Here is a 15039-nt window from a genome sequence, read left to right as displayed (position 1 = left end):
ATTTGCTTTTTAAAGAAGAGCGTTAAAAGCAAGCCAGCCTTCTAAATTTGGGGGTTTCTTGGTAGTTTTTAGCTACTACAAACAAAAGCTGCTTTTTTTTTTTCATGTCTTAAAGAATAGGAGGCGCAGGAAAATAAAAGGGAACCCTTAACAGCCCTACGAGGAAAGCAGTGAAACAGATTGCGGGTGGTGGTGTCAATTTACAGTCAACAGAGGTAATAGTTACTGTAATTTTCTGTAAGCTTGACATTCACTTGCAGCAAAAGTACGCAGGATTCTTCAGAATTAGTGACATTAAGTTGCTGTTTCTGTGATTTATTCATTTGTGTCAACTTTGTACTCCACATATGCAGTGTATTGTGACTGTAAGAAATAGAAGTGATCACAACTACATAAATGTAGGAAGCTTTTTTTTTTTTCATTATTTTTTGATTAGTGTGCTTGTTCACAAGTGTAATTATCATGGTATCACTATGGCATATGCTGTTGCCACCTCACAAATAATAAAAAGCACCATTTGTAGAACTCTAGAGGTGCTTGGGAAAAGTCACAGTGTATGTTGTGATGTATCTTGAAGGGCATTTCAGCATTTATTGGATATGATTTCAAAGATAAGCTTTGTGTGTATTTTATGTTGATTGAGACACTTGTACCAAATTCTCATTTTCTTTCAGGTACCTCATCAATACCTTGCAGAAGCAATGGAGGGAAAGACACAAACTCTGTTGCAGTGAAAACAAAGAAAAAATATTCTTAACTGTATAATACTCTTTCAGTATCGTTCAATGCCTACCATTTCAGAAGATGAAAAGGAGAATGGTTCTCGAAATAATGGAAACACTGAAAACAAACCTGGGAAAGAATCCCCAGAAGCCTCTCTTCATGATCCTGTGAGGCCATACTGCATGTCAGGCGCCTCCACTGTGTCCTTGGTGTCGAGGGGAGATGGGCATTATCCATGGGGATGCCCTGTGACTCATACACGAGAGAAATTTTATACCGTCTGCTCAGACTATGCTTTTTTAAACAGAGTAACATCTATTTGTAAAAGCCCAAGTGCTTCAGTTAGTGCCTGCCTGTCAGGCAGTGCTGCCTTAAACGTTGGAAATAACACGCCTAGCTTACTTGGCATTCAAACTGGTGCTTCAGAGATAATCTACAGTGAAGATGGTAACTTGGAAAGCTTGCCTGGTGATCTTGGAAAGCTTCCACTGGCATGGGAAATTGACAAGTCAGAGTTCAATGGTGTGACCACAAATCTGAAGAACAAAGCAGGTGAGGTGGTGAAGATTTGATGGTGTGGTAGGAAAAAGCTTCATATTTACAAATTGTCTGTGGAGGGGGCTGGTCAGCACACGTATCTCTTGAGGAAGTTCTGTAGAAGAACCCGTATGTCATTTCAAACCATCTGCACATTGGGAAAGGAGGGAGTGGCATAGGAGCAGTGAAAGTTAAGTGGAGCTGACCAGGGAAGTGGCTCTAAAACAAGACTGGCTTCTGCTTAACTGTGTGTGGTTTTGTTGGGTATTGTTTGGGGTGGTTTCTGGTTTGGGGTTTGTTTGTTGTTTTTTTTCACTTGGGTTTTTGGGTTGTTTTTCTCTTTTCTTTTAGTAGGACCTAGTGCATTGTGCAGTGATTCCTTTTACCTGTTAAGTACAGGTTTGTCACTTGCAGAAATGTTTTGAGGTTCTTCAGAGATGTATTTTGAAATTAAATACATGGTTTGTTTATGGCAAGAAGTAAATGAAATAATCAGTTACCTAGGAAAGCAGTTGGTTTCCGTAACAGAATTGTATTTATCATGATTTGCTATAGGTATACAGTGTTGGGGAGCCCATTTCATTAAAACTGGCTTATTTTCTGTCTCCTGTGTTCTTTCTGTGCCTAGTCACAGATGGCAACAGTGAATCAAGCACTTGCTTACACAGTTGGTTTTCTTTGTCCTGTAATCCCTCTGTTTGTCTAGAGCAGGCTGCGGGTTTCTTTTTCTTGGTGGCTTGGCTAGCTACTCAAAGTGCTCTTTTCTCCACCTTAGTATGAAACTGGTTTATCAAAACTTAAAAACATGTTTTTGGCAAGTTGCCATTGCCTTTTCATGTGTACATGTAGTGTCCTTAAATAAATATAAGAAACAAATTATAATACCTTACAGGGTGGTCATTTTTGCTAAAATATATTTCATTTGGATATGATGGCTTCAAAATGGGACAGAAATGCTTCCGCTCTAGCATGCGGTCCAACTTTTCTTTTCCACTGCCTCAGTCACTTACAAAGAGGAAAAGACCTTAGGGGTATACTATTCTTGTTGGATTTGTATGTAAGTTTTCATCAGGAAGTGTAGCTGGGCTCACAGAGCTTGGCTATGAAAGACAAGCATTTCATTCTATTTCCCTGTGCATTTAATGTTTGGAGATGGGAAGTCCATGCTGGTCTGAGAGTCTGTTTCTGGGATGACTGATTTAACATATTAGAATAATCAGATTGACTGCTGTCTCTAAAAAGTCAGGCAGGTCAGCGTTAATTCTATTAAGGATCTGAACACGATGTTGTTTACGGAGCTAATGGCAGCCTTACAAACCTGTTGACAATCTTGATCATGTGTTTGAACTTTTTCCTCCAATTAATGTTTAGTTTGCACTTACTAACACAATCAATGGCTCTATTTAAGGTGTATGCTATTGCTAAAGATATTTAAGAAGAAAGGTAAGAAAGGTAGACTAGGCATTCGTTTGTTTCTGAAATCTGTTTTGCAGGCAACATGAAGAAACAAGTGACAAAAAAAAAATCCATAGACAAAAAAAGCAAACAATACAGGGAGTGTCCTCAGCGTTCTGCTCTGGAAGACGTGAAGGAAAGGAAAGTGTTGGACCTCCGGAGATGGTAATATTTATGAATTATATTTATCTGAAATCAGATAATGTCTTAATATTTTTTTATTAGAAAATTATTATGCATCAATACACTACATCTCACACTATCCCTGTCTACTGAAATTCTAAAAACATTTTACTTTCTAAATATTTTTTCTTTCGGTAAGGAAAATATTTATGTGGGGATTCATTGCTTTAAAAAAATGCAGGTTCATTAGCATGGTCAGGCAAAAAGTAACCTTAAACATCGTACTGATATGTCTTACTCCTGATTTTTCTTTTCACTGGGAAATACTTCAATCAGAATCTGTCAGTGCTGTATAATCTATATCATATAAATATGGTTCACTAAATTTGCTTAATTTAATGCATCTATCTTACTGTCTATAACATCAGAAAGTTAAGAGTTAGCCTAGGGAATCTGAGACCCATAATGGCATTCATTAGTAAATAGGTAGAGATGCGGTTTACTACAAGTTCATGTGTTAGAAGAAGTACTCTGTACTGAGCCATTTTATCCTACGGGATCATTTGTACAGAACTTCCCCATGGGGCTGTTAGAAATTTGACTGATTTGTGTGAAATAGGGTAATAGTATCTGACAACCTTTAAGAAATCAGTTAACATATTTATTCCTCTTTTTTTTTTTTTTTTAATTAATACAAGTGACATAAAAACTTTCAGTGTGAAATAAAAATTTCAGTGACCTGACACACAGAAAAGTAGTGGAGATTGCTCCTGTAACTAAATCAAGAATGCTTACTACTGTGTTTGTGGTTTTGTTTGTTTTAGGTATTGTGTTAGTCGACCTCAATACAAGACTTCTTGTGGAATTTCGTCCTTAGTGTCTTGCTGGAATTTCTTATATAGTATGCTGGGAGCTGGAAGGTAAGTCACACATAGACAGCTTTGCCTCTGGAAAGTCTAAAATATTTTGTTAATTACTTTATTAAACAATACATTTTTTTCCCCTCCCAGTTTACCACCTATTACCCAAGAAGAAGCTTTGCATATACTGGGCTTTCAGCCCCCGTTTGAGGAGATTAGGTTTGGTCCATTCACTGGAAATACAACCTTAATGAGGTACGTTTAGTTCTTTTGATGCAGCTAAATTGTTAATTATGCAAAAATAGCATAGAGCTAAAAGATTGAATGTTTAAAAATACAGTAGTAGTTAATTTATTGAAGAAAAAAAAAAAAGGTGGATGATACAAGTTAGTCTTCTTAAGTTTTAGAATAATGAAGCATACCTGTGTACTCTTGATAGTGCCCAAAGGAACTTTTCAAAGAGTTTTTTCCATTAGCGATTTTGTAGTGTGATGTCGCTACACAGATCAGCTGAACATGAAATTCTGTTTGATGTTTGGCTCAGTTTGTTTAATGGTTGTATAATACTCTAATGAATCCAGTCTCCTGGTTAGGAAATTTTTTCTTTAGCCTCATTTTCCTGTTTTTGAATATGCATGTTAAGTCCTTGTTAATGTCACTGAAACGACGTGAAAAGGCAATTGATATACTAGTAGCTTTATGTAAAAAAATATTTAAGAATTGAAAATGAGACAGTGAGTGCTGCACCTTTGCTGCAATGGAGCTGTTCAGGAGGAGGGATAAAAAAAAGCTAAAAAGACAGGGCTGGAGTCACAGAACAATTGCACTTTCAAATTCTGTTTCACTTCTGCTCTGCTGTTTCCTGATCTTGAGGAATTGTTTCTAAAATTTGTTTTTTCCTAGAATTTTTTTTCTAGAATTTCTAAAATTCTAATGTGGAAAAGTTGCAGACCTGTCCTAAGTACTGCTGCTGTGAAGAGTTGCAGTATGGGACTCCTGTAATGCTTGGGCGCGTTGTGACACTTACGTGACAGAAGCCTCACATGATATGCAGAAAGTCTCACTTGAAGGCTCCTGCTTCTGGTGTCTTAGAAGATTCCGTTCACGTAGCTTACAAATCGTGGTTGAAGTTTGGCACCTCAGAATTTAAGTGTCTTTCTAAAAGCTGAGTAACTGAAAGTTAGAGGTGACAGGACTGAACACAATAGGACCAGCATTTCACACCCAGCCCTTTGGTTACTACGAATCTGTAAAGCAAAATGAAGGAAAAGGCTCTGCATATTTATTTATCTCTCTAGGGTATGTTGCGTTTTGTTTGTATTAGGATATCATCGTCATCTACAATCTATGTACTAGTGTGGTAGGTACTTAGTAGCATACTGAGACTTTTTTTTTTAATCTAAACTGGCAAGCAGAGGATAAGTGGGAGGAAATAAAATTTCATTTAATAACTCTTGAGTTACTACAGTCTTTAAACTTATCGTTTCAGATGGTTCAGGCAAATAAATGATCACTTCCATATCAAGGGTTGTTCATATGTTTTGTATAAACCTCATGGAAAGAACAAGACAGCTGGAGAAACTGGTATGTTGCTAATCCTAAAGCATTCTTCTTTCATTATATAAACTGAAAAGTTCTGCGATGTGTAACATTTAATAGGACAAATTCTGTTAAGTAGTACTTCTAGTTTTAACATAAGCTATCAAATAGCGCCAAGGTGCCTGATTTTTCTGGTTCTCTTTTTTTTTTTTTTTTTTTTTTTTTTTGTTAAAACTTCCATTTGTACTTCTATTTTGATAAAATATATACTGTGCTGTATATTCTCCACAGAACTGGAATTTTAAGGTATCCAGGACAGTGCATTCCAGTTCTCTGTTAGTGTCCTGGAAGATGTGCTTATTGTAATACACGGGGGTAGCAACACATTTTTATTTCAGCATTTTAGAAATCTGTGTTGTATAAAAAATTCAGAATGTACAGCACAGAAGTATTAATGGCTTTAATAAAAGTTTTACACTTCTAAAAAATGCAATCTTAAAGTTAGTGACCTCATCCATTCTCCCTGACTTTAGTTAACATCTTTCTCTAAAAGTTAGGTGATTATTCTCAATTAGCTTATGAAGCTGCACCTTTATGTCTACTTTCAAGTGTGCTACCTAAGAAAAATTACACTTTCATACACAGTTTATTAGCCTTTGGTATAGTGTGGCTAATTATTTTCTAACTGGAAGGTTCTTTAAAAGGATAAAACCATGCTGAAGAGCTTTGGCGGAGATTATTAAAGTGGAAATAATTTTTTTGTTCTTGGTATCCCATTTGAGAATTCTGTCATGTTTCAGTGCCTTTTCTAGTTTTTTCCTGAAACTGAGCACTGCAATCACATTACAGGGTACTGTATGCTCAAATGCAGAATGTTGCTGAGACTAGGAAGCTCCAAGAAGCTTCATACCAAATGGTTTGAAAGCTTTAAGGAATTTCAGTAGATTCACTGATGTTTGCTACATCTGACATGGGGCAATGGGACTGCATTGTGTTGCAGTCTGTATTTCCTAGGTTAAGAGATACTTTTGGTTCTTTTTTTGTTTGTGTTTTTGTTGTTTGGTTTTTTTTTTTTTCAGAAAAGTAATTTTTAATATGTCTTTGATCTAAATACACTGCATACTTTGTATTGCATTTCTCTAGTACAGGCTGTGTGACAGATGTTATTTTTTTTATACCAGACAGGAAATTAAATAGGAAGAAGTTTGAAGTCAAAACTGTGTTTTGTGCGTGACTTTCAGGTCATGCCCTCTGATTTTTAAAAAGCAGTGTAACTATTTTATGCTTTCAAATAGGTCTTTTTTTTGGTCTTTTTTTTTTTTTTCCTGAATGTGTGATGCAGGATCCAAAGCACTCTTGCCTATAACCTCATCTTTCTTTGTAGCTGCCGGGGCCCTTGCGAAGCTAACACGTGGACTGAAAGATGAATCAATGGCCTACATCTATCATTGCCAAAACCATTATTTTTGCCCAATTGGATTTGAAGCGACCCCAGTAAAAGCTAGTAAAGCCTATAGGTAAGATACTGTGTTGATGTTTATTTTAGTGGAGGAGGAAACATTCAGAAAAATTTGCTGCAAGTTGATACCATTTTTCTCTGTAAATAACATCTCAGTGTGTGTTGTAAAAGCATTTATGTCCGAACCAGCAAAACACTACTGTGTGATTTGAAAGGATTGACTTAAACACAACTAAGCAGACAAGATTGAGAGAACTTAAACAGAAAACTATGAATGGTACTGAGAAATTGTTTGAAGACATTTTAGGCAGGTATGTAGAGAGGGTAGTTACTTACCTGAAGGACAAGTGAAGGTAACTAGTCTGAAAAATATAACCATGTGGCTGGAAAAAAAGCTAGGTGTTTTTCAAGGAAAAACAGTAAAAGGCCAGCTAGTTATGGGGGGCACTTGTTGCCAGAGAACCTGGGGGGAAACAAAGTTGTGTGTGTGTGTGTGTCGGGATTTTTCTTAATAAACCGGAAGCAAAAAGCCTACAGTGATGCTAATGCATTACAAAGTGGACATGATGAAGTCTGCACTTAGAGAAACTGGTGTTTGTGTACGGTGAGAACAGGGGATGTGTAGGTATTGCAGGATGATGATGTACTTTTTTTTCAGTGTTGACTAATAATGATAAACTGCAACTACTGGAATATAAGGTTTAGAAAGTAAAGATAACCAAATAATTTGTTACTAAGAATTGCATTGGGTTGGGGCGGGGGGGGGGGGGGGAGACAAGCTAAAAATCATCTCTGGACTATCACAGTATGTTTGGCTTTTTTAAACAACACTTGGAATGCTGGAGCATTTCTCAAAGACCAGGAGAAATGTAATATGCCAGTCATTTTAGAATGAAAATAAACTGCCTGAATAATTTCAGATTTATCAGGGTGATATTACTCAGGAAAAAATAATGGAATAGTTCATATAAGTTTAAACTAAATACAGGTTTTAAAAGAGGATAATAGCATTGATATTCATACTGAGTTTAGGGAGGGTCTTGCGTTAAAAGCACAAGTTTTAAGTTTGAAAAATTTCATAATCTTGAGGCAATTTATCTTAGCTTTTGTAAGGAGTGTAACTTGCTGCTGTATCATATGCTTAGAGTAGTTTGTTTTACCTCATTCACAGAACCGTATTAAATTAGACTGGTTTTCCTCTCCCAAAGTAGTTGCAAGCACAGTACATATTAGAGGTTTCTGTTGGACTTTCTTGAGGTTCAACTGTTGGTCAGTATTTATTACCATTGAGCATAAGATGACAGTCCCTGACAAAATTGGCAGATACCAATAGTGGGGGATGCTAAACAATGAAAAAAAGTAGGTCACTGCTGTAGGGTGAGCCTCAGTTCTGCACTTTGCTTCCTAAGCAGTCTGCCTTTGACTGTGTTGAAGATGTAGAGTCAACATCGAGGAATGGAGAATGCTAGCTCTGCTTTTAGAGTTCAAAATGGTAATTGTTTGGAGGTAATAAAGCATAATCACCTGAATCTTGTGGGTCTGACCATATGTTTAATGAAAGCTTTTAGTATATGAACAGAAGAATACGGAAGTGTGTTATTAAGACTGCATTCACTGACATGCCATGTGTGTGAGAAGAGTGTGGAAAATACACCCCCAAAGAAAAGTCCAATGCATCAGTCTGCTTAAGTTTACCAAAAGGTTAATGACTTGCTTGGTTGGTTACTAAGAATCTGCACAGAAAGAGGAAAGAAGAAAAAAAATTGTTTACTAGATCGAAAATGCAGTTTGAAAAATAATATGGTTCAGTGTGTGGAAACTTAACATTCCTTATAGCTAGTTTGAGTTTTTATTGTGTAGTAATGAGTGAGAACGACAATTTCACAACTTTAACCATGGTTGAAATGGATTCTCAGTCACTAGTGGTGTTAAGTCACTATCAGATTTTTGTCCTAACAGCAGATCTCTTCTAACAATGTAATGTGAAATAATGAATTCAAGGAGCTTTTAGAGTTTTGTTTTAGGCTGGAGGTCAGACTGGAAGAGCATCCTGTGCTCTTTGTTTCTTCTAATAACCTTACTGGGAAAAAATGTGTTTGGTTCCAGAAGCAGTGTCAATGGATTCTGCTGCAGTTCTTGTTTACCTATTTTGCATTCTAGTTGCAAAGGAATGTTTTTCTTTTTTAAAAAATTAAGCTAAGAAACATTTAAGTTCCAAAAGAAATGGGTAGATAAGTTGCTAGGCTGAGTTTAGGAGACAGTTCTTAGGTCACCTACAGACTTCCTGTATGATCTTAGGTTGCTGGATTTGGACTCGGGAGACCTGGGTTCAGTTCCCAGTTCAACCACAGACTTCCAGTGTGACTTTAGGTAAGTCATTTTATCCTGTGTCTTGGTTTCCCATCTGTACAATGATGGCATACATTGTTATTTTACAAGGATTTTTAGTAATTAAACAAATTATTGCAAGCATATATGCTGCCTAATACCTTAGGCATAAAAATTTCAGGTTTTGTCACAGTTGAAACTGAAGTAATTTTCATGGGATGATTATACACAGGAAGTCACAGAACAATTCTCTGTATCTTACCAGTCTGCCCTGATGTCTGTCACAGAGTTTCCCTGACAAGGTTACTGCAGGCTTTGAGTTTCTTGGAAGTTGTGAAAAATGTAAACCAGTATTGGTTGAGGGGTTTGATTTTTGATATGTGGTATTGGATACTTAGGAGGAAGCAGCTGAAGTTGCCAGTAGCTTTCATACAGGTTACCCTGCAGCTGTTAGTAACAGCTGTCAGCTGGGGTATAGTTTAAAAATATTGGAAGAGGCTCTTTTGTGACTCTGTAGTGACATCACAGGTAGGGAGGAAGATGTTTGTTCCACCTTTGTGTGGCTTTCCACAACTCTTATTTCCATTGTTCCGTAAATGCTTATATTTGGATCTTATACTCTCATCCAAGTAAGACTGTTTTTTATGAAGATCTGTCTTTTTCCCAAACAATAAGCAATAGGTTTTATCTAGCTTCCAGGCCACGTGAAACAAAAAGTTACCTTGTATGCAATTGCAAACACTGTTGATAGCACAAGAGCTGTTTTTTAGTTTGGCTGAGGAAAGAATTTTAAATGTCAGAAGATCCTAAAAAGATCAACAGAATGTTAATCTCTCTCTTTCTTTTTAGTATGCACAATAAATCTTACTAGGATTGTATCTTCTATTGAACAGAGGTCGAGTCTTGCAGCAAGAAGTAGAATACTGGATCTTAATTGGAGAGCCAAGCAGAAAACATCCAACAATACACTGTAAAAGGTACGTTACTTGGTAAGAATATAAAACAATATGTTTTCTTTCAAAACAATTTGTATTTCTCTACTAAGAGCCACCAAGCAACGGCTTAGTTCTTTCAAATGAATGTACTACAGTTCTGTCAGAAACAAGTGCTTTAGTGAGAAACTTCATGCCCTGACCTCAAGGCTGGCTCTACAATTTTATATCATGTGTGGGCCGCCGTAACCCAAAGCCTGTTTCTCTTGTTTGAGTGTGACATAGCTCACGTTAGTCAGGAAGAGAAGATGCCTCAGCTGTCTGCAATCATGCCAGTTGTGGCTTACAGACTGTACAAACCTTGGAGGGGTTTATGCTGCAGTTGAGGACATATACAGGCTGTGCCTGGGGTGTGCACAGAATATTATATTGCTACCAAGATCTTCTAGCTCAGCTGCAGGTCCAGCCTGTACTCTGTTGTGTTATTAGCTTATCTATACATTAAAACAATACATTTATGATGAGGTCTGGCTCATAAGAAGTTGGTGTCTAAACTAGACATAGAGCCTAGGAGAGCTAGAGGGTGCTATGTAAAAATTTCATCGATTAGTTATATTTGTCATGATAAATCAATATAACAGTTTTCTCAGCTTTGCTAGTTCAGACATACTGGTTCATAACACTTAATATCGATTTCTGAAATGAGGGAACAATGCAGAAGAGTAGTATTTCTCAAGAAACCAATTCTGTGCCCCAAACAAGTTTTAGCAAATAGCTTCTCTGCCACCCTTAGAGTTAATTATGGAGTGATTTTTCTTGATACATTAGGAAAAGAGCTGTGAAAAAATAGCAGTAATAATTTTTAAAAAATCACACAACTTCTGCTTTGTTTCTTCTTCATTTTCTAATTATTTTGAAAAATTGTTTGAAAGTGCTTATCTGACAGTTTTGTAGCTAGTCAGATCTAAGCTAGTACTTCAAACCCAGATACTCTTTTTTTGTTTTTGTTTTGTCAGTGATACAATTGCCTCAATAACTGTAAATAGCTGGATGTTTTGGATTAAGTACAACAAAATAAAAATCACATTATGCATGTGGTTGCTGAGAAACGGTGTACTACACATGTTGTCTTGTGGTATATAACGTACAAATGGCAGAGGAAAAGGTTTCTGAATATAGAATGCAAACCTATGTAATACTGTTTTTGATTGTGGAGACATTTTTCCTCCTGCTACAGTCCCAATGAGAGCCAGCAGAAAGTTCTGTGCTTAAGGTAGGAGGGCAAAGGCTGGAGTAGAAACGGATTTTCTGAACTTGAAGGGTCATCTTAGAGAGAAGCAGGTAATTAGACATTGGCAGAAATGAAAAGGTAGTGTGCAGGCTTAAAGTGGTCTGGAATATGGGGATATTTGATTTAGTTGCACTAGAGGGACTATGAAAATCTGAAGAACTGAGTGAATGGGGAATGACTGAATTGATAATTTATTGTAGATGGGAAAGAAATAAAATGGAGGGGTGAGTTACGGTGAGAGCTGTCTGGTAAAAAAAGATTTAGTGGGTGGAAAAAACAAACAGGGATTTGAGAAAAAGAATATAAAAGGGTAAAAGAGGATTTAGTAAAGCAAAAGCGAATGTTTCTCCTTGCCTAAACCGTGCTTTGCTTCTTTGTTTCACAAACTGATGAATTGGTAAGCAACACGACTAATGACTCATGGTGCTCTTAGTCATTTTGGAAGGTGTCTCCCAAGAGCAGTAATAATCCCTGTGAATGCTTTGATTAAAAGTGACACTGTTCTGTCTAGCCTGATGTCTCTAATACTGAGGCTTTTATATCTTTTCATGTTTGTTTATCTTTAAATCACTAGTAAGACTATTTAAAGCTGCAGATCTGTATTTGCATGTGTGTGTACATGAGTCTTAGTGGTGCTGAGGTTTCCTAAATGGCAGCTGAGTAGTAATACACTTACTGCGCAGGTGGGCAGATATCGTCACTGACCTAAACACCCAAAATCCAGAATATCTAGATATTCGACACCTTGAAAGAGGACTGCAGCATCGAAAAACAAAGAAGGTAATGTAAACTTACGAAGATGGGAGGAAATTCATGGTAGATTTTTTGCAAATTTATTCATACTAGAGCAGCGTAAAGTAACTTCACCAAAACAAACTTGTTATTGTCGTGGTTTAACTTCAGCTAGCAACTAAGTACCACGCAGTCACTCGCTCACTACCAGCTGCCCCTGGTGGGGTGGAGAGGAGAATCGGGAAAAGGTGAACCTTGTAGGTTGAGATAAGAAGGATTTAATGATTAAAATAAAGTGAAATATTATTGAAATAATAACAACAGCAACAACAATTGTAATGAAAGGGAGAGAGGAAGAGAGAGGAAAAATTAAAAAACAAGTGATGCACAGTACGTACGCTCACCACCTGTTGCCTGAGCCCAGCTAGCCCCCAGGTAGTGGTCAGTGGTCCCTGGCCAGCTCCCCCCAGTTTATATACTCAGCGTGATGCTCTGTAGTACGGAATATCCCCTTGGCTAGTTCAGGCCAGCTGTCCCGGCTCTGCGCTCTCCTGGCTCCTTGTGCAACTGCTCAGGGGCAGAGCATGGGAAACTTGGAAAGTCCCTGAGTTAGAGTAAGCACTACTTAGCAAAAACTAAAGCATCAGTGTGTTGTCAACATTATCGTACTAAATCCAAGTGCTGTATCAGCTACTAAGGAGAAAGTTAACTATCCCAGCTGAAAAGTCAGATGTGGGTCCTCAACATACCAGATTAATTTATATTTACTTGCAGGACAAGATACAGAACAGCAGTAGCTTAGTATATGCTAAGATGAACCAGGATAAGTGCATATACAGTATATTTGGTCACAATATTTAACTTGGTTGGCTTAAAATGTAGCTGCAGAAAGTATAGAAGTAACTCTACAAACTACAGAGCAGTCCTTTCGGTGCATGACCTTCTGGCCTACGTGTAAGCAGGCAAGAAAGTACAGTTGAGTAGGAACAAACATAAAAGAATGTATGTGTCTTTCTTGCAGATTGCTGTCAATACATAATCTTCCTTTCCTATAGATAGGGCTTTGTCTCATGGGTGGGGGATGTATTTTTGATTTGTAGATTGACAGTCTATGAAAAATAATAGACTGAAAAGATGATTTAAAAAGTGGAGACCCTATGGAAGACCATGTCAGCAAGATGAGAAGGAACCAGAGCAGATAATTTGTATGAAAATAGCTGGAGAGTGAAAAAGACTAGCGGAAGATAAGTTATACTAGCCCATAAGAGAGAAAAAGGATAACTTAGATGAGAAAGAAGGCAATAATTCAATCTGGGAAACAATCAGAATTGATTGAGCAGAATTGGTGTTTGTGGATATGGTTTTGTGGGTTGTTGTTTGTTTGTGTGTTGTTGCATTTTTTGTTGGTTTGTGGGTTTTTTGGTTGGTTTTTTTTTTTTTAAGAATTCTGTTACCCACCAAGGTGTTAATTTTGAATACCTATGTATGTTAGAAATGTGCTTGTGTGCATTTAACAAAGAACCTTCTATTTTGATTAGGTGGGAGGAAATCTTCATTGCATCATTGCCTTTCAGAGACTTAACTGGCAAAGATTTGGTCCTTGGAATTTTCCATTTGGAAATGTTAGACAGGATAAACAGTCCCAAACACAAGGACAAGGAATTTCCAAATCTGAGAGTGAAGACAATATCTCTAAGAAACAACACGGACGACTGGGTCGATCTTTCAGTGCTGGCTTTCATCAAGAATCTACATGGAAGAAATCTAATCTTCGTGAGAGGAGGAACAGTGGGTATCAGAGTTATAATGATTATGATGGAAATGATTAAAATTAACTTTAGGTAATAGGGCTGATATATTAAAGTTAGTTTTAATCAAAACATTAGGGATCTATTAGTCCTAGAATACATATGAATAGAAATTAAGGTATAAGGTACAGCTTCATGATTATTAAGTAAATCTCATGACTTGGTTGCAGTGGATGAGATCTGATGTATAAACTGACAGATAAGCACAGATTACTGTACTTCTGCAATCAAAAGTACACTTGACAGCAAAATCAATCATTTCTTTTGAAATAATTGTACTATGTCCCGATCTGTGAAAACAAAAGAACAGATTGAAATTAGTCAATGTAATAAACAGACTTCATTGAAAATACTTAGTATTTAAAAGCATGAAAATTTATGATAGGACTTTATAAAAAGGGTTATTCTGCAAATGGTGTAAGGATAAAAGTAAACATTGCCTTCCTTTATAACACTCCATTTTATTAAGGCTGCCCATATCCAGTGAAAAGGAAAAAAATCACATATATTAGAAAACTTTGTCAGATTTACCAAGTGAATGTACATTCTTATTTTAGTTCCCAGTAGACCTCTGTCAGTCAGATGATCATATTTTGTCAAGCAGGTCTCAAGTTTCTTTTCCCTTAGCTGGATGCCTGTTTTAGACTGAGAGGAATCACCTTGGTAGGGAAAGTTCCAGGACAAACCTTTATTGCTTTTGCTCTATAGGCACAGTGGCTGAATTCTTATCCTGGAGCCTCTTGAGAGCACGGACTTGCTTAAGACGCACTTGTGAAATTCAGTATTAAAAAGCTGCATTTACCGTTAGCCAAATGAGCTAGCTGAACACTGTGTTCTGTTGGCAGTTCTTTTCCTTGTTCATTCTTAAAAGCTGTTGTTTTTCTGCTGCTCCCTTCATTTTGTATGAAGGGGATGCAAGTGCCGAAAACTGCTGGCAGCCCTGATGATATACCTCTAGGCCAGCAAACAATTCAAACTTTTTCAGGTGTCTGTGTGCAGCTTCTTTTTCCCCCTTTTTTTTTTTTTTCCCCCACCTAATTTGAAATTTATCCAGTTGTTTGCCCTAACACATCTCAGCAGTCGTAACTTTCTGTGTACAGATGTTCATACCTGCTCAAGGATTAATTTTTTGACATAAAAAGATTTGTCATGGAATGCCAGGGTTTTGTAGGTTGCTGCTTTTGTTAACCACAAATGGGAGACTTTTCGACTTTTGTTCATTCAATAAAATTTGTTTTCTATTTTGTTTTCA

General features: G+C 37.0%; 1 protein-coding gene across 8 annotated transcripts in view; it reads left to right on the top strand.

The window, feature by feature from the left end:
* The window catches only part of BIVM (basic, immunoglobulin-like variable motif containing), a 15905-nt gene extending 866 nt beyond the window's left edge, over positions 1-15039 (top strand). For 3 of the 8 annotated variants that reach the window (XM_055801220.1, XM_055801217.1, XM_055801221.1), the window contains exons 2-12: positions 121-215; positions 675-1275; positions 2754-2880; positions 3663-3758; positions 3849-3953; positions 5188-5282; positions 6622-6754; positions 8995-9066; positions 9918-10001; positions 11931-12027; positions 13518-15039. In XM_055801220.1, the coding sequence (XP_055657195.1) occupies positions 786-1275; positions 2754-2880; positions 3663-3758; positions 3849-3953; positions 5188-5282; positions 6622-6754; positions 8995-9066; positions 9918-10001; positions 11931-12027; positions 13518-13808 (1590 nt within the window). In that variant the 5' untranslated portion in view covers positions 121-215; positions 675-785 and the 3' untranslated portion in view covers positions 13809-15039. Of the gene's footprint in view, positions 1-115; positions 216-674; positions 1276-2753; positions 2881-3662; positions 3759-3848; positions 3954-5187; positions 5283-6621; positions 6755-8994; positions 9067-9917; positions 10002-11930; positions 12028-13517 lie in introns of all 8 variants that reach the window. The other 5 variants (XM_055801218.1, XM_055801219.1, XM_055801224.1 and 2 more) reach the window with 4 other exon arrangements.

Source organism: Falco peregrinus, chromosome 4 (assembly GCF_023634155.1).
Source record: "Falco peregrinus isolate bFalPer1 chromosome 4, bFalPer1.pri, whole genome shotgun sequence".
In the NCBI taxonomy this organism is placed as follows: Eukaryota; Metazoa; Chordata; class Aves; order Falconiformes; family Falconidae; genus Falco; species Falco peregrinus.
Note: the sequence above shows the minus strand (reverse complement) of the source record. Positions and strands in the feature narration are given on the sequence as shown.